At 42.0% G+C, this 24,453-nt stretch overlaps 1 protein-coding gene across 5 annotated transcripts in view; it reads right to left on the bottom strand.

Moving 5' to 3' along the window:
- The window catches only part of LOC147010740 (clustered mitochondria protein homolog), a 96,834-nt gene that overhangs the window by 51,367 nt on the left and 21,014 nt on the right, over positions 1-24,453 (bottom strand). For all 5 annotated transcript variants that reach the window (XM_085859279.1, XM_085859283.1, XM_085859280.1 and 2 more), the window contains 7 exons: positions 16,466-16,599; positions 16,098-16,252; positions 15,813-15,938; positions 15,530-15,677; positions 10,618-10,710; positions 10,099-10,533; positions 8,358-8,671 (listed from right to left, as the gene is read on the bottom strand). In XM_085859279.1, the coding sequence (XP_085715405.1) occupies positions 8,358-8,671; positions 10,099-10,533; positions 10,618-10,710; positions 15,530-15,677; positions 15,813-15,938; positions 16,098-16,252; positions 16,466-16,599 (1,405 nt within the window). The remainder of the gene's footprint in view (positions 1-8,357; positions 8,672-10,098; positions 10,534-10,617; positions 10,711-15,529; positions 15,678-15,812; positions 15,939-16,097; positions 16,253-16,465; positions 16,600-24,453) is intronic.

The raw sequence follows: 24,453 nt of genomic DNA, 5'->3' as shown, positions 1-24,453 counted from the left end.
CGAGAGAGAACAACAGAGAAAAGGCAAATAGGTACATGAAATATTTTTAACTTGTGGTCTGCAAAACGATTCCGAAAGGGCACATGACCTTTGAATGTTGAACCACACATTTCAATCAGTTTATCTTTGTCTTACAGTCCATACTTGTGCCAAGTTTGGTTGAAATCCCTTATTTGGGTCACATGTTATCGTAGTAAAAAAAACAAACAAATAAAAAACCAATGTCACCCGCAGGGTGACCCGTATCTTGTCAAAAGGTGACCACGTGTGACTTCTTTAAGGTCACACTGAGGTGAACAGAGCTGCTATCCACCAGGAGCGACTCCTTGAGGAATATCTGCCTACGAGAGATTCCGATGAGAATCGTTCTACAGAGTAACCATGAAAAATATGCGTTTGCCTCATAACGTCACCAAATGACGTCATAATGTATCAAGCTTGACATATTTAGAAAGCACTCATCGTGGTGTTCAATTTGAGGTACTACACGATATGGTTCCTAAAACTTGAAAATTTGACCTTGGGGTCAAATATGTTTGACCTTAGGCGCTAACCATGAAGGTCAAGGCCAATCGCCACCAAAAATTAATCAGCTGAGCGCCAGACCATGAACTATATTCCCATGAAGATTGAAGACGATCCGATCAGTTACTCAAAAAATAAGGGTTTCGTCGACTCCCCTTATTTGCGACAAAGTGACCTTGACCTTTGACCTTGACCTTCAAAATTTTGTGTGCTGAAAGGGACCTCTATAGGCCTCTGATATGCGAAGTTACAAAAATTTCCAATGATAACTGTGCTCTGCAGAATTTTTTAGATGTGATTACAGACAAACAAAAAAAAAAACATACAAGCTGACTAACATATCTTGCAAAAACTTCGTTTTGGCAAGATAATAAACAAACAAACAATGCCTCCCATCAACACCAAAGGTTGTGTTAAGGAAATTGTGGTCTTCCGCTCTTGTGAAGGTGGAGCCCTCTGGACAGATGTGATCATGCTATGAGCCATTTGATACTGTTGTACAGGCAAAAACTAAAAACATCAAAACCGAAGACCAAAACAGTGCAGTCATGGACAATGGATGGCAAGGAAACTCTGCTGGGGTGTTTCGAGTGCACAGACTGGAATACCTTCAGTGCTGCACGCAACAGTCTGGACAAATATACAGACAATGTAATATCATAAATTAATTTCTGTGAAACCATGTGCATTGCATCGAAAAGTGACCTCATATGCCAACAATAAACCCTGGTCTACGAAGGACTTACAACTACTGCTCAATAAAAAGAACTCTGCTTATATTAATGGTGACAGGACGCAATACAAAACTGCCAAGTACAAACCAAGGGGAAGCAATTTCCAAGGGGAAGGTTAACGACAGAAAGAAACTCGAGGAGCAATTCAATGCAAACGACCACCACAGAGTCTGGCAAGAACTTCAAAGAATCATGAATTACAAGAAAAGAAAAAAAACCCCGACCCACGATCAGTGATGATCCCACGCTCCCGAATCAGCTCGAGTTTGAAGGGAGATTCGACAAATCCAATACCGCACCATGCCAGCAACCAACACCACCACCACCACCAACCTCTCAATCCCTCTCTGCCTTTCATGATCCAACCATATGAGGTGAATATAATCTTCAACGAGAACTACGTTGTCGATGGCACACCATCGCATATTCCCACGCGCACTGCTTTGTCCCATTAACGCAAGGTGAAATTTTATCTTGCAAAATGGATTGACTATTCTTTTCTATTTGATGTGCTTTATGACCAAAGATTTACTATGTTTACTAAATCAGAAGTCATTGCAAGCATGTCAACATTTCAAGAAACATTAATTTAACACTGTCCAGCAATATAGAACTGTGCATCAATTTAATCATAGGAATGAACTGTGTATAATATTAATTATAATTATTCATAATCAATTCGATAAATACAGTAAAACCTGTGACTGTCACTCATGGGGGCCACATAAGTAAGTTCTTTATAAAAGAATTTACCATGTGCAATGGTAAATACACTTTAAAAAAAATCAGCCCCCATGACCCCACCCCCTCTGGCCTGGCCCCTAGGGGTCATATCAAAAATCCGACAGTGTTGTGCACTTCCCCATACATATAGTTACTATGTCCCAAAGTTTCAAGTTCCTATCTCAAACGGTGTAGGAGGAGCTATTTTGACCCCCTATCCGCGAAGCACCCCCTACCCCCCCCAAGCACCCTCTGATCATCATGTGTTTAAAAAAAATGTTAAATGTATAACTCATGAATATGTTTGATTAAAAAAGCTATGACAATTTTTCTTTTTTAATCGACCCCCATGACCCCCAACCCCTCTGGCCCGGCCCCTAGGGGTCATATTAAAAATCCGAAAGTGTTGTGCACTTCCCCATACGTATATCTACTATGTTCCAAAGTTTCAAGTTCCTATTTCAAATGGTGTAGGAGGAGTTACAGGGTAAGACAGATGGACGTACGGAGGCAGAGATAATCACAATATTCCCACGCTTTCGAACAAAACACAAATAAAGCAGCAGGACCTGATAATCTCTCCCCACTCGGTGCTAACGGCTTGTGCCCACAAACTAGTCCCCGTATTCACAGACATCTTCAACACATCCATTCTACAGTGCAAAGTTCTAAGATGCCTCAAATACTCTGCAATAATACCCATTCCTAAATCATCCAAAATCTCACGTCTCAATAACTGCAGACATAATCAACCTCACACCAGTGGCCATGAAAGCATTTGAATGCTTGGTTCTGTGTTACTTAAAAATCCAGGAAGTCCCATCAGTTTGATACCCTGCAATTTGCTCACCGAGTGAACAGGTGTGCTGACGATGCAGTGAACCTGGTACTTCACCACACACTCCAACATCTGGATTCACCAAATCAATCTGCACGCATCCTCTTTGTTGGTTTTAACTTGACCTTCACCACCATAAACCACTTCAAATTGTTCGATAAACTCACTGAACATCGACACTTCAATGTGCCACTGGATTCTGGACTTCTGCTTGACAGGCATCAGGTTGGGAAGGTAAACAAACTGACATCACCTCCCCTGTCTCGAAGCACGGTTGCTCCGCAAGGCTGTCTCGCTTTCTCTCACTCTTCACCAATAACTTTGTATCTCTTGATAACTCCAAAAAAAATATTGAAATATGCTAAGGACACCACAACTGTTGGAATCATTACAAAGAAAAATGAGGACAACTACTGGCAGGAAGTTGGTAGAGCAGTCAAGTGGTGCTCTGACACCAATCTGCTCAATGCCACAAATACCAAAGAAATAATAATAGACTTCAGACGGAATAAAAACCTCAAAACTCCAATCAAAATTGATGGCCAAACAATAGATATAACCGACTCTTTCAAATTCCTTGGCCCCACCATCACCAATACTTTCAAATGGGACATCAACACAGATGACATAATCAAGAAAGCTCAGTCAACGAATGTCTTTTCTGCGTGAACTCAAAAAGTTTAAAGTGAATCGCCGGCTGCTGGTAAAGTTCAACACCACGATAATGGACAGCATTCTAACCTCATCAATTACAGTAAGGTATGGAAACACTGATGCACACACAAAGAAAAGACTGGAAAGGATCATCATCAAGGCTGCAAAAATAATCGGCTGTGAACTCCGCTCCATCGCCACTTTGCACTGAAAACGGTCCACCAAACGAGCAAGGAAGATCATTGAAGACCACTCTCACCCCGCACATCAATTCTTTCACCTTCTCCCTTCCGGAAAACGTTACAGATCACTTACCGCCAGAACAACACGCTTCAAAAACAGCCTCTTCCCAACAGCAGTAAGAACTCTGAACACTCAGCAACCGATTTTAGCACTTAATCAATGAAAACCGAGCACTTGGTATTCAGCGAATATACTGACTTCACACACTTGATGTGCCAATATGCATTTATTTACTGTCTCCTGTATATTGTATGTGTAATCTGTCTCTGCTTTGTTTTCCGAACTGTAAAATGATGTATAGTTGGTTGATTGCTGTAATGTGCCAAATCAAATTGCCATCAACCGAGGTTGACTGGCAACAAAAATCTTGAATCTCGAATCCATGGTTGATGTCTCATTGAGGCCAACCGATTGCATGGTGATGGCAGCATTTCCCACCATGGAGAAGATATAACAGAAGACGAGGAGCGGTCTCCTTCATTGTTCTCACCAGGTCGAGGCAAATACACTTGCACTTACCTGAATTAGTCAAGCAGAGTTATGAAACGGAACTGCGCTTGTACACTCTCACGTTCTATCAATTTGAAATTGGTAACTAGCTTTGATACCAAAACAATTTTTTATTACGGACCCTGGGCATCAAAAAGCTACATATAATTGAACAGTTTCAAATGGAGCACCTCACTGTCATAAGACCATTTAAATTGCATCAGATGTGCCAATAAATGTGAATTGTTGTTCCCCGCTTGCTGGCTCCATGACAGAAGATTCCATTTGCATTTTTGCCACCTACATCCCTACCCCGTTTAGAATCCAATGTGGGCACGTGCAACTTGCTAGTCCATCAAACGAGAGACAACTCAAGCTTTAGCCTCATTACTCGATGAGATCAACTTGACTGATGATGCTAAAGTAATGTTAGCTGCCATGTTTCGCACTAATGGTCTCAAACATCGACCCTTTAGCCCACAGTTTGTCTCTGCTTCAAGGAAAAGCCAGCGACAATGACCACAAAAAAAGTTCACTGTGCGACCAAGCAGGATGTGCAGATCGGCACTTCAAGTAAGTGTACATACTGCATCTACCAGAAGAATGAAAATATATGGCCAAGGCCCAGCAAGTTGCCAACATCCTGGAAGAGTTTTCTTTCGATAGTGTGTAACGATAGAGGAAAGGAGGAGAAGATTGGGACCATACTCTGTGCAGAGAGTTGGTGCTGCTTCAGCAGTCTCCTTGGCTATTGAGCACAATCCTGGACGGGTCACCACTCCGGCACAGCATACCAGCATGCTGGCACTCATTTTACTGACAGACAGAGTTAACCCCACCTGGTACTAATTCAACAGCTGAGCAGGATTTGAACTCAAGACCCTAGGATCCCAAGCCCGCACACCCGAACCATGAAGCCAACACCAGGCATACTGTGGAGTGACGACACCTCCATTGAGAGGTCTGCGTCTACGCACATTCCACCATGGATATGTTGGCCTCCGAAACTGCTTTAAGAAGACTTGATGTGGCACATGCTTGGTGGCTTGCGCGAACAAGGTGTCATGGTCATACTCGCTGACAATCTCAATTGCGCTGTGTAAAATATCAAAGAGCTGCTTGTAAACTGGAAATGACTCTTACAGGCTGCTCCACAACCAAACCACCGCAATCTGTCGGTGTTGAAGACTATTATTGGTCACATGTCCACCACTGTCTTGAAATGAATTTGGCATCAAAGAATTATTCAAGCAAGTCCACACCATGTCTCTATGCTATCGATATGTTCCCACACGAAAACATCCATGGCTTGAGACTTTTTTATTGGAGCATACAAAGTTCTAGCCTGTGTTATTCCCAGGTGTTTCAATGTACTTTCCTCACTTGATGAAGCATTCACCAGCCGACAGTCCACACAGAGGATAGACTAAACCAATAACTTAAACAGTACCTTTCATGCAGCTCAGGAGGTCCTCTCCTCCAACCACTCTAAACTCCTATCCCGCTCTGAAGATCAACTGTAGATCATCATAGATGGAACTGTAAAGAAATATGGTGGCGTATTGGTGCCACCCTTTACGTTGAACGCGATGGGAGTCAACGCCTCACGAGATTCTTCAGCACTAAACTTCAGGCATGTGAAGTCACCTGTTTACCATGTGAAGTAGAAGCACTCTGAATTGTGATTCTGAAACACATTTGCCCGTTTCGGTATCCTTACAGATAGCAAGCCTTCTGTCCAAGTATTCAAGAGGTCGTACCGTGGTGGATTCTGTTCTCATCTAATCAATTATCCCAGATGGCTAGTATTTTAATAATTTAACCCCTAAACAAGGTAAGAGCTTACCTCATGCAACTTTTCTTGGTTGCTTTATGCACATTTTTCACCGAGAGAGAATGGGAGTTAATTTATTAAAATCCTAGCCAGCTGGGGGTAATTGAACAGGTGAGTGCTGATTGTTTATCCCCTACTATTACGGCTGAGAGATGTGATTGGGTATTGTAAATTATATGTTAATTGCTATTGGCATCTCACATGGGACATGTTTGGGAGCCACTGTGGTGCGCATTTCTGTCTACGAGTTGATGGCTTGCCAACAAGTGATGAAACCCATCCGGCGGCTGAGTGGTGTGGCAGGGGTGGGGGTGGGGGGCATGTAGCATTGGGATTCACATTGGGATGTGCTACTTGCAAATGTCTGCAGCTGTAGAGGAACCCAGGTAGGTTTTGAAATGGCAAAGGGCTTACTTTGTGTGGCTTTATGCAGCTTTCTTTGGCTGGAAGGGCATGGGGGTTAAAAAAGTAATATATACAGCAAACCCTCAAATATCGTGGGTTCTAATATTGTAGGTTTCGACAAATCGTGGGCAACCAATTGTGTTCCGATTTAGTTATTGCGGTACAGTGTTTCATTTTGGCCAATAACGGTTTTTGAACGAAGATGAGCCACTGTTTGCATCCGAACAAAGCTAAATTTAATAAGAAAGTCATTGAACAGGAAATTACATAAGATCCTGTAATACTACATCGACAAGATCTCGTAGACACAAAAAAGTTAATAATGGCACCCAAACGTAAAGCGATCAACAAAATTAATCGTGTCAAAAGGCAGAGAAAGGTAATGACATTGTGCAAATGGAGTGCAAATTGCAAATGACATTGTGCAAATTGTGCAAATGACATTTTTGTTTTTTTAATGGAGTTGTTAGATACATTGGCAAGACGTGAAAGTGTGGCATCTGTAGGCCACCATTAAGGGATCAATGAATCAACTCTGTGTAAACGTGAGTCAAATATCCGTGCAAATATCTGTTCCTACCAGCAAAGTGAAAAAAATGCTCATTCCTGTCCCATAATCCTCATTTTGAAAGGATGGAAAAGGCGCTTAATGTTTGGCTCGAGGACCAAACAGAAGAAAAAAAAGCCGTTGAGTGGATTGGTGTACGGGAGAAATCATTTTAGATTTACCAACGTTTTTACGGGGAACCCCGGGCCGAAGGCTCCAGTTCAACCATGGCTCATGGAACGAATGGAGGTGAAGGGATTTATGCCGGAGAAGGATTTTCACGCTGAAGAGCCAGGATTCTTTTGGAAGAGAATACAATCTCGTACCTTCCCCTCCAAGCAATGAAGATCTGCTCTGGATCAAGGAGGCTAATAATTGTTTTACCCTTCTTCTATGTGGCAATACAGCAGGTGAATTTGTCATCCTCCCGATGATCCAACACAGCCGTCACAAGTTCGACATCCACATTGTATTTACATGTTTATTTCAATGTTAACATGCTTTATGCATATATATTCCCATGTTTATTTCAATTGTAACGTGTTTATTTCTGGATGCTGTCCACCTTCCTCGATATTTTCTCAAAACCCAGGAACAGATCCTTCATCCCCCTTTTCCCATTGGCTCTTGGTTTTTATGACTACGGTTTTAACTATCGCGACATTTTCCAGAAACCTAACCCCCTTGATATTTGGGGATTTACTGCATGTGTATGCATATATACAATATATACATGCTGAATTAACCTTGGAATGATGCCAATATCCCTAATGTTCACAATTATGGTTCCAACTCTGTTCCACTCCAATACAGACTGGTCAGTCTTCTTCCCATGATAAGGAAAGTGATGGAATCTAATCATTGCTTTCGACCTTAACTATTATCTTTTCTCCAACTCTCTAATCTGTGATCATCAATTTGGTTTCCACCCTTCCCCATTTATTCAATCAACATTCCTATTCCATTCCTCGCACTCAACAACCCTTTGCATCTTGTGTCCATGCATTTTGGTCTGCCTGTTCCCCTTTAACCATCAGTCTGTAAAACTGTTGCGGTTGTTTAGCTCCTCATATCCAACCAAGGAGTTGGTCCGCTCAAGAGATGTGGACCCAACTTGACCAGTTTACCAACAGTAAAATATCCGTAAGTGACCGCAATTTGAGTAAGGACCAGCATGCTGAAATGTGTGTATTTCAAAAAAAATATACTCTTTAAGAAGGTCCGAGATGAAGAACAACAACAAAAATTGGTGAATCAAAGGTACGACAAGCATGGATACACTTCCACCTCAGAAAGGCAGGGAACGTTCAGAATTCCAATCTTGATCTTAGAAAACACACCAACAATTGTTAAACGTGATGTTACCTGTGATCCACAAAAGCTTCAAGAAGTTCCTGCCTCAAGCAGCAGAGGCTGTGGCGATGATTCCTTGCAAATTCGAGCATTTCCGGCTCAACAGGTAAGCTGCGATGCACTTCTGCCTTCGCAACCTCCTTGCCAGGTTGCTTCACGCCAGAAGCAGACATTGCCACAGGCAAAAAGTTGACGTCGGGTGGGAATGTGCGGAGTAGATCGAGTATATAATATCGCCCGTCATTTCCAATGATTCCTTTGCATTCAACAGCAGAGCAAAGTTCTACGGCTTCAGCATTCTCGTTGAGAACTTTATGGCGAAGAATCTGTGAGGAAGAGGATTAGGGGGAAATAAGCTACTGAAGGACACTTGATCGAGACCAAAAAGTAAAGGCTCACATTGCATCAATTTATTTTGCAAAAAGGAGAAAAACGTTCAGAAACCAACATTTAGAAAGAAAGAAAAGAGCTGGATATTAAAGTGGCCTTCAACAGAACATTCATCAGGATACAAAAACTAAATGAGGAAGTTCTCCAAGCTTAGATTGAAATCCATTTCTCTTTTTAGTTGTTCGGCCTGCTTATAAAAATCGAAACCGTGTCCAAAGGAAGCTGTTCAGTTCGGCATTTTTAATATGAAATACGCAAAGCCTAGAAACACACGAAACCCTTTAGATTTTAGAATATGCCTTAGAACCACTAACAATTACCCTTTACATTTACCCTTCAGAACCCTTTACAATTACCCATTAGAACCCTTTAGAACCCCTTACTATTACCCTTTACAATAACCCATTGGAATCCTTGACAATGACCCTTGAGAACTCCTTACTATTACCCTTTAAAACCCATTACAATGACCCTTAAGACCAACCCTTTACAGTCACCCTTGAGAACGCATTAGAACCCTTTATAGTTACCTTTTAGAACCCTTTACAGTCACCGTTTAGAACCCTTTTACAATTACTCTTTAGAACCTTTTACAACCCTTTGCAATTACCCTTTAGAACCCTTTACAGTTACCGTTTAGAACCCTTTTACAATTACCCTTTAGAACCCTTTTACAATTACTCTTTAGAACCTTTTACAACCCTTTGCAATTACCCTTTACATTTACAATTACCCTTCAGAACCCTTTACAATAACCCTCTAGAACCTTTAACAATCACCCTTTAGAACCTCTTACAATCACCCTTTTAGAATGCATTAGAACCCTTTACAATTACCCTTTACAATGCATTCAAACACTTTACAATTACCCTTTAGAATGCATTAGAACCCTTCACAATGCATTCGAACACTTTACAATTACCCTTTAGAACCCTGAACAATTACTTTTTTGAACCATTAACAATCACCCTTGAGAACCCATTACAGTTACCTTTTAGAACCCTTTACATTCACCTTTTACAATGCATTACAACCCTTTACAATTACTCGTTAGAACCCTTTACGACCACCCTTTAGAACCCTCAACCATCACCCTTTAGAATCCTTTACAGTGACCCTTTACATTTACAATCACCCATTCCAACCCTTTACAGTGACCCTTTACATGTACAATCACCCTTTACATTTATAATCACCCTTTAGAACCCTCGATAATTTAACACGTTGGGGTAGAAAGGTTCTTCTTCATTTTTGATGGAAGGAAGGATGGAAATAGCCAAATATTGAAGTGGCTTCACTGCTTTAAAAATTTAAAAAAAAAAAATATCTCAATGCCCAATTTTGAAATGCAAGTGTTGCTTACTTTCAGAGGCACAGCAGTCTTCTCAAGGAGCTCCAAGTACTTCGGGTGTGACACAACAGTCTTCCCAAAATCGATAGAGCCATAAACAACGGAATGCTCTTGTTCACGCTCCAAGATACCTGGAATAATAGATTGAGCAGTGACACGGTATCCACGATAGTCTATAACCGCCGTGCCAAGTGTGTAGAGGCCTTCCGTGTCCAAAGCGCTGTACGCACGAACGCCATCCAGGTCCAGTGCAGTGGCCGCATATGCAGCAGAATCTCCACCAAATTCCTTGTAGTGGTCCTTGACATCGAAGCCAAGGCTGAAGAAGATGTTGTTCCAGATGAACATTTGCATTTTAGAATCTTCTCCAGGATTTATTGCCATTACATTTCCGTCCACAACAGCCATTGCGCCACGTGTTGCGGCAGCAACAAAATCACTCTGCACCTGCAGTTTGAATGGTAAAGCAATGTGAGTAGAGATGATGATGTGAAAATTTACATGATTGCCAGGCCAAGCAATACTTCTTACCTTGAATATAGCTCTCTCTCGCACGAGCCTTTCTGGCAGATTCTTCTTCGGAAGTTCTCGCGTCGTCTGAATCTCTTCATTCCAATCTCGGGTCTGTCAATCATTAGGACATCATTGGGCATTACTCAGTAGCCCACTTCCTGCAAACCTGATAGCCCCCCAACATTTATAATCTTCCAATTCTTTTTCTCACCAAGTCAGCATGCAAAACCGAACGAGAAAACAAGAATGTGTCGATGGATATACCTCCACCCATATTACATCTCAACTGAATGTTATGTTTGTTCTAACTTAAAGGTGACAAGAGAGAGAGAGACAGAGAGACAGAGAGACAGAGACAGAGAGACAGAGAGACAGAGAGACAGAGAGACAGAGAGACAGAGAGACAGAGAGACAGAGAGACAGAGAGACAGAGAGACAGAGAGACAGAGAGACAGAGAGACAGAGAGACAGAGAGACAGAGCTGCTTTGACAAAGAGTAAAGCCCAAAACATCAGCACCTTGTTTTTATCTATGACAGATCAACCACGTTCGTATTTGTTTTTATCATCTTTTGCTGCCAACACAGACCACTATTTTGCACTGGAACTAGTGAATACCTTTTCATGAGAACAGAGGTTGATAAGAGCAACCAGAAGGCTTGTAGTGACAATGCAAGGCTTCATACCTGTGTCAAGATGATTATCCTGAACCAAAGACTAAATATGTGCACAGCTGCTCGGTCCTGAGGATTTATTTGCCAGTGCGTACTGGTGCAATTTTACATTGTAACGTGTTAGTCAGCCTTCTCTGATGCACCTATCTTTCCATGCCGTAGCACCTACAACATTTTCATTTTCAGGATTTTGTGTAACCTTGGCTACCCAAACAAAATGAAAATCAAGACGTCACTTGCTTAACTATAGGCCCTCAACAACCACTCTCATTGTGCAATTGCAGTTAAATAAGCCAATAAAAGCATCACTTTGAGACACACACGATTAATTAAAGACCAAGCTTTTATTGCAGCTTGCGTGAACCTCGGATTACTCGTCAGATTGACAACAACGATACCAAAGACCTCGTGGAGAATGAAGGATAATTACTTGGCGGTTTTTTTTTGTGGAAATACATGAAGCCAAGCAAATTCTTCCCAAGACTACACAATATTATATTCGCTGCCAATTCTGTGCTGTGCTGTTTGGTCCCATTTTGATTTGATATAAACAAGTTAGAAAAGCACCAATGTTCTATCATACTTCGTTTTGATTATAAATCTTCTCACTGTGATCTACTGCCATACCCCTACCTTCAAAACCCAAACCTTCTCATGTTCCACAACACTGTCATTTGGCACTTCCATGAGCCTCAATCTCTAAAAGAATAAGCAAGACCCACCAGTGAGCCATGAAGCACATCCACCACTGCTGTATCAATTCTCACTCCACACATAGACCCCCTTATAACTCTCAATAAATAAACAAGACGGGCGTCGTGCAGAGCATGATACTTGCAAAATCCTTAAAACAAATTTGACCATAAAAATAATTGGTGGTTGAATTCAGTGACCTGATATACAAATACTCATCAAATTTCAAGTCAATTGGGTGAAAATTGAAGATTTTAGAAATCCCACCTAAGTTGTTGACCTTAAAATAATTGGTGGTTGATTTCAGTGACCTGATATGTAAATCCTCTTCAAATTTCAAGTCAATCGGATGAAAATTGAGGATTTTACAAACAGACCTAAGTTGACCTTTGGCCGATGTTGACCTTGAGCTTTTGACCTCAAAATAAATAGGCTTCTTGCTTATGACCAACTCTGCCATTTGGTGAAATTTCATGAAGACTGGTATTAAATAATTGTGACCTGTAAGGGATTAACATACAAACAGAATCACAGGCCAGCCAAACCAATACACTTACGAATCTTCGATTTCGCAAGAAAGAATTCAAAATTAGAACATTTACATTGCACAAACTTCAATACACTTTGCATTCTGAGTTCAACAAAATGCTGTAGATTGGTACACAACATAGGTTTGACAAGGAGAGGGGTTTTCCAATGCAGTGAGCAATTTGTATTATTTTACAAGTTGCGTTAAAATAGCCTTGTATGTAGCAAGATCACTTTGATCGACGCATTAACAGTTAATGATGAGTCAAATATCACTCGTAATGGTGTAAAACCGCTTGACTTAGTATTGTGCACAAAATAAATGCACTGTTAGGGATTGGAGGTTTAGTCATAGTGTATTAAAAAAAAAAAATCCCTCATTTTAAAAGCGTTAAACTTTTAAAAGACAATGCCCCTTATTTTAATGAAGACGAGGCAAAAAAACAAATCGCGTGAAAAGGGCAAGCTTAGTCGGTGTTCAATGAATAAGGGAGTGAACATAAGCTACTTAAGGAACTCGGTGTGAAAGCACTGAATTTTAGTTCTTAAAGAGGAGATTATTTCAAAATCCCACCTCACATAATTCCCTTTTTTCCCTTCCACATGCTCCGATTCCTATCTCCTTCCAACCTCTTTTTCTCTTCTCTTTCCACTCCCCTCACATGCACACAATAAATAACTGGCCTGAGAGATTTTATCCAACACCAAACTCAATTTCTCCCAACAATGAATGGAGGACCTCAATGTCAGACATGAGATCAAGGCCGTCTTTCCAGACATATCTCGAGCTTTCGATGCAGTGGCAACCCACAGTCCTCTTCAAACACTCTGCCTATGGCATCCAGGCCAGCTTCACACATGGCTTACTGACTTCCTCCACTCCCATAGTCAACGTGTGGCTCTCAATGGGATCCTTTCATCTCCTCCCCTGTTAAGGCTGGAGTGCCACAAGGCAGTGTTATGGGCTCCGTCCTACTCCTAATCTTCATAAAGAAGCTCTGACTCTCTAGGAAATCCTCTTTATTTCTTTGCTGATACTACACCCGCTGCCGTGACATCCTTCAGACAGGCAGCAGCCTCTTCCCTCTCTTCAGACGTTGACAAAATTACAAGCTGGTCAAGCACTTGGAATATCTCTCACTCTCACACTCCAAAAGGACTGTCTGGAAAACCTTCCCATCTACTTTCTTAACAACCATTTTGTAAAAGTTCAGTCTCTCAAACTCTTGGGTCTCACTATCAGCCAAGATTTTTCTTGGGCAAACCACATTCCTAAGTTGGCCTCCAATGCAGTCGTCAACTGAGCATCCTTTGTCAAGCAAAATCCTTCATTGGCACACCTGAATTCCTGTCCACACACACACACACACAAGACCTTTATCCACAGCTTTATGGAGTACTGCTCTCCCATTTTTGGCTGGTGGCTCTGCCTCACACCTTGCTCGCTTGATGCCGTGTAGACCAGGACCTTCAAGATCATTGGTCTTGCACACTCTGCCCTTTTCGTCAACCCACCCCCAGGTTTCTGCAGGGCACGTGTGGTCCACCATCAACTTCCTTCTGGTGAAACTCCCAAAATCCAGAATCACCGTTCACCTCCAATCATTCGCTCCTTCTTTCTCCCACCTGTGGGAATAAACTTCCACATTCTCTTCAATCTCATTCCACCCTCCAGGTTTTCAAGACCGCTGTTCACCACCATCTCAGACCAACCCCCACCCAAAACCATCATCATTCAAGTCAGGTTAGGTGAGGTCAGGTATGGGAGCATGCGACGGGAAAAAAAAAGATCTTTCCTACCCCCATTAGCTCTCCCCAAGTCCACATCTTTCCAATTTCCTGTTTTATTTCCTGGGAGCTGGTGTCTATCCATCTTGTCACACATCCTGTGTCCTCCCCTAGTCCTCATCCTCACATCACTTATCTTTGAAGTCTCTCTCTATTTTGTCCCTAAACCTGGCTGTTGTTTTCCCCAATCCTTCTGCTATTCATTTTGTTCTGTTGCATCCTGATCCATTCTGGTTCCAGCTCCTTTATGAGCCTCCACTCTGTATATAATTTTTTTTATTTAATTAGAAAGTTGACCTAAATTGATCTCAAACCTTTCAAAATCCAGCAATTCATGGCAGGTCTTGGTTGAAAGTGCACCTCGCCATGGCATGCTCTTTGATGAGCCTTTGAAACTGTCCAATACACACACACACACACACACACACACACACACACACACACACACACACACACACACACACACACACACACACACACACACACACACACACACACACACTCCTTTAAAAGATTGTCCAGAATTGCGCACTTGCTGACATGAAAGGTGAGAATTGTATCAGTAACCTTAATATGTCTATATTCAATTCTTAAAGATCAGTGGGTTGTTCCCGAAAATTTTAATGTCTTCATCACACCAGTGTACTCAAAAAGGTAATGGTCGTTTTTTTAATTAATATAAGTAGAGCCTCAAACAAAACATACATCAACCAATTTAAGCAAATTAAAACCTTCCTGCAGTTTAATGTCTGAAATGTAGTCCACTCTACTCCTTTCATGGGCACAATGAATCCGGACACTTACTGTTCCACCACAAGAGGTATATTGGTCTTTTAGTCTTTCATTAACTGGCTGCTCAAGCTTAACCAACCAGATAATCTGGTTGGAGAAAGAACCTGCAATGTATTCAGGGTGCTGGTGATAACACGGCATCTTTTCCAAAGAGTAGGCATCTTTAAGGTCCGTCAACTAATGCTTGCAGAGAAGTCCCCAACGTCACATCCATCCGAGGGATGGCTTACAGGGAAGTACGTTACCTGTTCACTATTCTTTCTGTCAGACTGCCTGAAATCTATTATTTATTTATACATATTTTATTACCCTCTGTCTACCAATTATAAAAATGTTAAGTATAAAAATAAAAATAAATTTGTTTTACAGTGTGAAGGACTGCTTTGCAAACTAAATTCAGCAACTCAGTCCCAGAAAGGTGTGCAAACACAGATGTCGACTCCCACTCCGCCCGACCTGCCCTGGGATGTGCTCCTCGTAGCCAAGGCGTGACGTGTATGCATCTTCAGCACGCACACAATCAATCGTGTGCTCTGTCTGTGGGGCAATCCACGAGTACACCTGGAAAGGTGTTGGCACCCGTTCAAAGGGATGCCTCAGTGTTCTGCATGCACACATGCAAGTCTTCTCAGAAAGACCATTGTCCCACTTTTCAGGTCATCTACACAATGATGCAATATCTCTATTTATGCCTGGTCAAGAAAGCAGTTTGAGTAAGAGACTCGAAGGCCAAACCAACCGTTTCCTTTGCAAAGCAGAAAAATTCTTCTTGAATATTGGGCTGATCTGTCCAAGCAACTCCACCAAAGAGTGTGACAGGAAGCTGGGGCTTGCCGGCTTGGGGTTAAATGTCTCTGCAGTAGATCTGTCAAACACGGAGTAAAGAGTAAAATTCCCAATCCTCATTACCAGTGACCTCAAGCCGGTTCTGATCATTTTCGATCGGTAAATTGGACACAACGCATTATGAATAGACGAGATAGCACTGTTGAGTTAACCATTGATTGAATGATGGGACACTTACTGGTTCATGTAGAAGCCACGAGTTGCTGCAGTAATGCTGACGTGACGATCCTCCATGGTGACCACATACAGATAGAGGAGGTCTCCCTTCATTTTGCGGCTGCCAGGGGGTGGATTCCAGCCACTAAGCGTCATCACCTTTAGGCTCTGGGGCAGCTAAAATACGAGTTAGAGAAAGTAAGAACAAATGAAGAGAAAAATTTTGCAACTGGCCAAACTCTTTAAGTACTGCAAATTGGGACTGAGCTGTCATTGCTTGTTTCATGTTCTTCTGCTATGTCAGCAAATTATCAAAAAAACACAAGGGCCCCAAACAAAGATGAATGGACACAAGCAAACACAAGAAGTGGAATTGGAATTCACAAGTACCCGATTGTCCTGGACTTGAGGTTGAAGAGGTAGGAGTGGCAGCTCTTTGCTATCTGGTAGAATATATTCTGGTGGGGTGCAATCAATCGAGTCAGACCGCCTTTTCTTTCTTCTCGTGTCCAGTAGTGAACTGTCTGCACATAAGTTCCCACAAAAAAAAAAGAAAAAAGTATTTTGATATGATTTATTTATTTACAAATAAGCTAACACCAATAAGCATTGTGGCAGAATTAAAAAGCATTGCATTTCTGGGACTTTTTGCTATCCAGTGCCATTACAAGTTTTGACATATTTGCTTGTACTGTATTCAATTTCTTGTTAACTAGCAGAGTACCCACCCTTCGGGGAAGGTGGAGTTTGCACATTACTTGATGGAAAAAAAAGTAAAGTCTGTATTTTGCAAGAAGACTATCAAAAGTTTGTGGTGTGCATATATAGTTGTCTAAATGTCTAACGGGTCTTGAGGCCATCAACAAGGCTTCACTGTTTGTGTTTTTCAGACGTGTGTGTATATATATATATATATATATATATATATATATATATATATATATATATATATATACATACATATATACATACATATATATATATATACACATATATATACATATATATATATATATACACATATATATACATATATATATACATATATATACACATATATATATACATATATATACATATACATATACACACACACACACACACACATATATATATATATCTATATATATTTTTCTATATACGAGGTCTGTCTAAAAAGCAACGGGACTGAGCCTGCTGTGTGCTCCATTGACAACTTGAATGAACAGGTTGTGTCACAGTCTTTCGCAACATATATATATATATATATATATATATATATATATATATATATATATATATATATATATATATATATATATATATATATATATATATACACATACACGATTGGTGATGGTTGATTGCGCTCGTGTGATTTTTTTACAAGTCGTGCTTTACACGTTGTCTAGTCTGAGTCGTCGCGCTTCGAGTCGTGAGCAGAAAGCCAATCTGAAGTTTCTTGCCAAGCTTGGCAAAACACCTTCCGAATCCTTCGCAATGCTGCAGCAAGTCCACGGGGAAGAAACGATGTCAAGTACACATGCATTTGAATGGCACAAGAGGTTCAAAGAAGGATGGGAGAAGATTTAAGACCATCCACTGTCTGGAAAACATTCAACGAGCAGAACGGCGGACAACATCGAGCGTATGAAGCAGATGGAGCGCACAGATCGTCGACTTACGGTGCGGATGATTGCTGAGGAACTGTACATCAACAAGGACACTGCCTGGAGCATCATCACTGAAAATCTCGAAATGTGCAAGGTGTGTGCAAAGATGGTCCCCGAGCTGTTGTCCGAGGAACAGAAACAAGAGTCACTGTCTGTCAAGACGTTATCGAGCGCCTCGAGGACGATCCAGACCTGCTCGGGAGAGTCATTACTGGCGATGAATCGAGGATATTCGATCATTATCGATATTCGATATTCGATCCGGAGACCAAATGGCAGAGTCATCAGTGGAAAAGTTCAGCATTACCAACACCAAAGAAAGCAAAGATGTCGAAGTCGAAGGCCAAGGTGATGCTCATCGCGTTTTTTGACATCAAGGGCATCGTCCACTTCGAGTTTCTACGACAGGGTCAAACATTGAATCAATACCTGTACAAGGAGATCCTCCGGCACCTCATGAGATCAGTCCAGGACAAGAGGAGGGATCTGTGGGAGAACAACATCTGGGTGCTCCACCATGACAACGCCCCTGCTCACAGTGCCCTGAGCATCCGACAGTTTTTAGAGGAGAGGAACATGCCAAATCTGGAGCAACTCTCGTATTCGACAGACTTGGCCCCTTGTGATTTTTTTTTCCTATTCCTCAAGCTCAAAGGGGTGATCAAGGGGACCCAATTTCCTGATGTGGAGGCCATCAAAAGGGCCTTGACGACGGAGCTCCGGAGGATTCCAGAAGAAGCCTTCCGGGGGTGCATCGAAGCATGAAAGAAGAGGATGGACAAGTGTGTGAGACTGGAGGGAAACTATTTTGAAGGGGATAAGCTGTGATTTCAATATATTTTTTGGAATAAAATTTCTGTGAAGTCAGTCCCGTTACTTTTTAGATGGACCTCGTATTACTAAAACTCTCATCTTCTATGTATTATATATATATATATATATATATATATATATATATATATATATATATATATATATATATATATATATATATATATATCCCCGAAATACAGCCAAAACGGTACACGATAGGCGCAAAAATTTTAGTGCCACCTTACTTACCATTCTCCTGTGGTGTGCAGTATCAAGTTTTGTTCAAATCAGGCAACAAAAAAAATTATTAAAAAAAAATCTATTCCCGATTCAGTAAAGTCCTCTTCGGGAGAATTTGATCAATGCAAACAACCTCAGCGGTATAGTTCGCTGGAGCTATCTTTTTTTTTTTTCTTGAAATGATTTTTTTAATCAACCGCTGTCATAATGGGAACCCAACGGGTTCACAGGTCGTCTAGTATATACATAAATAAATAGAAATATAAATACATACATATATACATATATATATATATATCTTCTTCTTCTTCTTCTTCTTCTTCTTCTTCTTCTTTCGGCTGCTCCCGTGAGGGGTCGCCACAGCGGATCATCCGTATGATCCGCATAGTGATTTGGCACATGTTTTACGCTGGATGCCCTTCCTGACGCAACCCTGGTCGCCTCTTATGACAGGGATATGGTACACCTATTTTAACCGGGGTATACACTAGCCCAGTATACTGGTACTCATTTTGTACCAGTATACGACCTCGGAAGGATGACAGGCTGAGTCAACCCCCTGGTGTATTAATTCAGTGACCCAACGGGGCTTGAACTCAGGACCTTTTGGATCCCAAGCCGCTGCCCTAACCACTGCGCCAACACCAGGCTTCATATATATATATATATATATATATATATATATATATATATATATATATATATATATATATATATATATATATATATATATATATATATATATATATATATATATATATATATATATATATATATAGACCCACCCACATCTCTCACCTGTGAATGGAGGGAAGAGCCAATCAGCTCTCAACTCATTGACTACATCAAGGTGGCTAGGATTATATAAATGAATTAAACTCTCCCATGCTCCTCTCGCCAAAATAGCTGCATAAAGTAACCCAAGAAGACTTACGCAAGGTAAGTGCTAAATGCTGTTTCAAACACTTCCCAGAGCTCCTCAACAACTATAAAGACGTTCACACACAGTACACACACAACAATCCCAATGCTCTTCACTCCCCTCAGCGACTGGACCAGTTTCATCACTTATTGGTGAATATAATCAGCGATAGCGTAAACAGCAATGCAATACCAATGAGTCTCTCCAGCGTGGACAACGTGCAAACGTCAAAAACCGTCAATACATCGCTAGAGGAGTATGGAAGAGGTGTATATATATATATTACAGCCTGTGTTGTCATTGAACTACTCCCTCAAACTTTTGTGAAACCGAACCAAATTTCCAAGCTGTACCGACCTCTACGGTGTGTGTTGTAAGGGTGTTTTATAAAAAATAAAAAAAAATTTAAAAAAATAAAAACTTTTGTTTCTAAACTTAAATCTTCAACTTCCATTGCTTATAAAAATGTAATATCACAAATATTACAAATAAATGTTTTAATTCTGCTTATCCAATGGACAACACGTCAAATCGCGTACATATCCTCAGTTAAAACAAGCCCATCTTCATTGCGATATGTGATGAGTTGTTTTGAATGACGTGGCGGCGAGGTGTTTTGAATGACGTGGCGGTGAGGTGTTTTTAATGACGTGGCGGTGAGGTGTTTTTAATGACGTGGCGGCGAGGTGTTTTTAATGACGTGGCGGCGAGGTGTTTTTAATGACGTGGCGGCGAGGTGTTTTAATGACGTGGAGGCGAGGTGTTTTTAATGACGTGGAGGCGAGGTGTTTTTCATGACGTGGCGGCGAGGTGTTTTTAATGAAGTGGCGGCGAGGTGTTTTAAATGACGTGGCGGCGAGGTGTTTTTAATGACGTGGCGGCGAGGTGTTTTTAATGACGTGGAGGCGAGGTGTTTTTAATGACGTGGCGGCGAGGTGTTTTTAATGACGTGGCGGCGAGGTGTTTTTAATGACGTTGCGGCGAGGTGTTTTTAATGACGTGGAGGAGAGGTGTTTTTAATGACGTGGAGGCGAGGTGTTTTTAATGACGTGGAGGCGAGGTGTTTTTAATGACGTGGAGGAGAGGTGTTTTTAATGACGTGGAGGAGAGGTGTTTTTAATGACGTGGAGGCGAGGTGTTTTTAATGAAGTGGCGGCGAGGTGTTTTTAATGACGTGGAGGTGAAGTGTTTTTAATGACGTGGCGGTGAGGTGTTTTTAATGAAGTGGAGGCGAGGTGTTTTTAATGACGTGGCGGTGAGGTGTTTTTAATGACGTGGAGGTGAGGTGTTTTTAATGACGTGGAGGTGAGGTGTTTTTAATGACGTGGAGGTGAGGTGTTTTTAATGACGTGGAGGTGAGGTGTTTTTAATGACGTGGAGGTGAGGTGTTTTTAATGACGTGGCGGTGAGGTGTTTTTAATGACGTGGGGGTGAGGTGTTTTTAATGACGTGGCGGTGAGGTGTTTTTAATGACGTGGGGGTGAGGTGTTTTTAATGACGTGGAGGTGAGGTGTTTTTAATGACGTGGAGGTGAGGTGTTTTTAATGACGTGGAGGAGAGGTGTTTTTAATGACGTGGAGGAGAGGTGTTTTTAATGACGTGGAGGCGAGGTGTTTTTAATGACGTGGAGGCGAGGTGTTTTTAATGACGTGGAGGCGAGGTGTTTTTAATGACGTGGAGGCGAGGTGTTTTTAATGACGTGGAGGCGAGGTGTTTTTAATGACGTGGAGGCGAGGTGTTTTTAATGACGTGGAGGCGAGGTGTTTTTAATGACGTGGTGGTGAGGTGTTTTTTAATGACGTGGTGGTGAGGTGTTTTTTAATGACGTGGTGGTGAGGTGTTTTTTAATGACGTGGTGGTGAGGTGTTTTTTAATGACGTGGTGGTGAGGTGTTTTTTAATGACGTGGTGGTGAGGTGTTTTTAATGACGTGGAGGTGAGGTGTTTTTAATGACGTGGAGGTGAGGTGTTTTTAATGACGTGGAGGTGAGGTGTTTTAAATGACGTGGAGGTGAGGTGTTTTAATGAAGTGGAAGCGAGGTGTTTTTAATGACGTGGAGGTGAAGTGTTTTTAATGACGTGGCGGTGAGGTGTTTTTAATGACGTGGCGGTGAGGTGTTTTTAATGACGTGGCGGTGAGGTGTTTTTAATGACGTGGAGGTGAGGTGTTTTTAATGACGTGGCGGTGAGGTGTTTTTAATGACGTGGAGGTGAGGTGTTTTTAATGACGTGGAGGTGAGGTGTTTTTTATGAAGTGGAGGCGAGGTGTTTTTAATGACGTGGAGGCGAGGTGTTTTTAATGACGTGGGGGCGAGGTGTTTTTAATGACGTGGCGGTGAGGTGTTTTTAATGACGTGGCGGTGAGGTGTTTTAATGAAGTGGAGGTGAGGTGTTTTAATGAAGTGGAGGTGAGGTGTTTTTAATGACGTGGCGGTGAGGTGTTTTTAATGACGTGGCGGTGAGGTGTTTTTAATGACGTGGAGGTGAGGTGTTTTAATGACGTTGCGGTGAAGTGTTTTTAATGACGTGGAGGCGAGGTGTTTTTAATGACGTGGAGGCGAGGTGTTTTAATGACGTGGTGGTGAGGTGTTTTTTAATGACGTGGTGGTGAGGTGTTTTTTAATGACGTGGTGGTGAGGTGTTTTTTAATGACGTGGTGGTGAGGTGTTTTTAATGACGTGGAGGTGAAGTGTTTTCAATGACGTGGAGGTGAAGTGTTTTTAATGACGTGGAGGTGAGGTGTTTTTAATGACGTGGAGGTGAGGTGTTTTTTAATGACGTGGTGGTGAGGTGTTTTTAATGACGTGGAGGTGAAGTGTTTTTAATGACGTGGAGGTGAAGTGTTTTTAATGACGTGGAGGTGAGGTGTTTTTAATGACGTGGAGGTGAGGTGTTTTAAATGACGTGGAGGTGAGGTGTTTTAATGAAGTGGAAGCGAGGTGTTTTTAATGACGTGGAGGTGAAGTGTTTTTAATGACGTGGCGGTGAGGTGTTTTTAATGACGTGGCGGTGAGGTGTTTTTAATGACGTGGCGGTGAGGTGTTTTTAATGACGTGGAGGTGAGGTGTTTTTAATGACGTGGAGGTGAGGTGTTTTTAATGACGTGGCGGTGAGGTGTTTTTTATGAAGTGGAGGCGAGGTGTTTTTAATGACGTGGGGGCGAGGTGTTTTTAATGACGTGGGGGCGAGGTGTTTTTAATGACGTTGCGGTGAGGTGTTTTTAATGACGTGGCGGTGAGGTGTTTTAATGAAGTGGAGGTGAGGTGTTTTAATGAAGTGGAGGTGAGGTGTTTTTAATGACGTGGCGGTGAGGTGTTTTTAATGACGTGGAGGTGAGGTGTTTTAATGACGTTGCGGTGAAGTGTTTTTAATGACGTGGCGGTGAGGTGTTTTTAATGACGTGGAGGCGAGGTGTTTTTAATGACGTGGTGGCGAAGTGTTTTTAATGACGTGGTGGCGAAGTGTTTTTAATGACGTGGCGGCGAGGGGTTTTTAATGACGTGGCAGCGAGGTGTTTTTAATGAAGTGGCGGCGAGGTGTTTTTAATGAAGTGGCGGCGAGGTGTTTTTAATGACGTGGAGGCGAGGTGTTTTTAATGACGTGGAGGAGAGGTGTTTTTAATGACGTGGAGGCGAGGTGTTTTTAATGACGTTGCGGCGAGGTGTTTTTAATGACGTGGCGGCGAGGTGTTTTTAATGACGTGGCGGTGAGGTGTTTTTAATGACGTGGAGGTGAAGTGTTTTTAATGAAGTGGAGGTGAGGTGTTTTTAATGACGTGGAGGCGAGGAGTTTTTAATGAAGTGGAGGCGAGGTGTTTTTAAGGAGAGCATCGTGAGCCGATCCATGCGTGTGTGTGTGTGTGTGTGTGTGTGTGTGTGTGTGTGTGTGTGTGTGTGTGTGTGTGTGTGTGTGTGTGTGTGTGTGTGTGTGTGTGTGTGTGTGTGTGTGTGTGTGCACGCGCGCATATATAAATGTTATTTTCCAATGTTGGCGATATGAGCAGTATTAAACTAACTTTAGCTCCATTTTAGTCTACAATCTCTGTGATGTTGGTCGACTTGTCACACCGAGGCGGTAGCGCACATTGTCATTTAGACAATGAATTTTGCCAACCCCCAAAAAATTACGGCGGCCGCACTATTTCCACGGTCGCCGTAGGGTAGTCCTAAGGCGTCCCTGTGTTCAACGTACGGTGGCCTTGCGGTCTGTGTGACTACCTGCAGGCAATGCAGGGTCGACGCACGGTTCCCCTACACCCGCCGTGCATCCTATGTACGGCCTCCGTGGCAGTCTGCGTCGACCGTGCGCTACCGCGAGAGATCGGAGTATCGGTGTTTGCCTATATACTCCGAACTGGTATAGTCAGTTATATATATTATAGTTATAGTATATTCAGTTATATATACTGGTATATTCTGAACGGTTATATTTTTATTTCAGTAAAAAAAGAACTGGTATATATACCCACTCGTTACCATCCGTCTGGCCGCACGTTCGCCTTAGGGCCCCCCTGCGGTCGCCTTGTTGGCACCTTGAGGCTACCTTGCGTCTGCCTTGAAAATTCTATGGCCGCCGCAGGGACGCCCTAAGGTCACCGTGCGACATCAAATCAAAGACCGTACGGCAACCCCACGTTTTCGGTCTCCACAATTTTTATACCCTGTGTGGCTCCGCAAAAAATAAAAACATATGTGACTGCTACATTGTGTGACCGTGGAAATACTGCGGCCGCCCTATAATTGCTAGTGGCCA

The sequence above is a fragment of the Eptatretus burgeri genome, chromosome 16 (genome assembly GCF_056783735.1).
Source record: "Eptatretus burgeri isolate ZD-2024b chromosome 16, Ebu_testis_v1, whole genome shotgun sequence".
NCBI lineage: Eukaryota > Metazoa > Chordata > Myxini > Myxiniformes > Myxinidae > Eptatretus > Eptatretus burgeri.
Note: the sequence above shows the minus strand (reverse complement) of the source record. Positions and strands in the feature narration are given on the sequence as shown.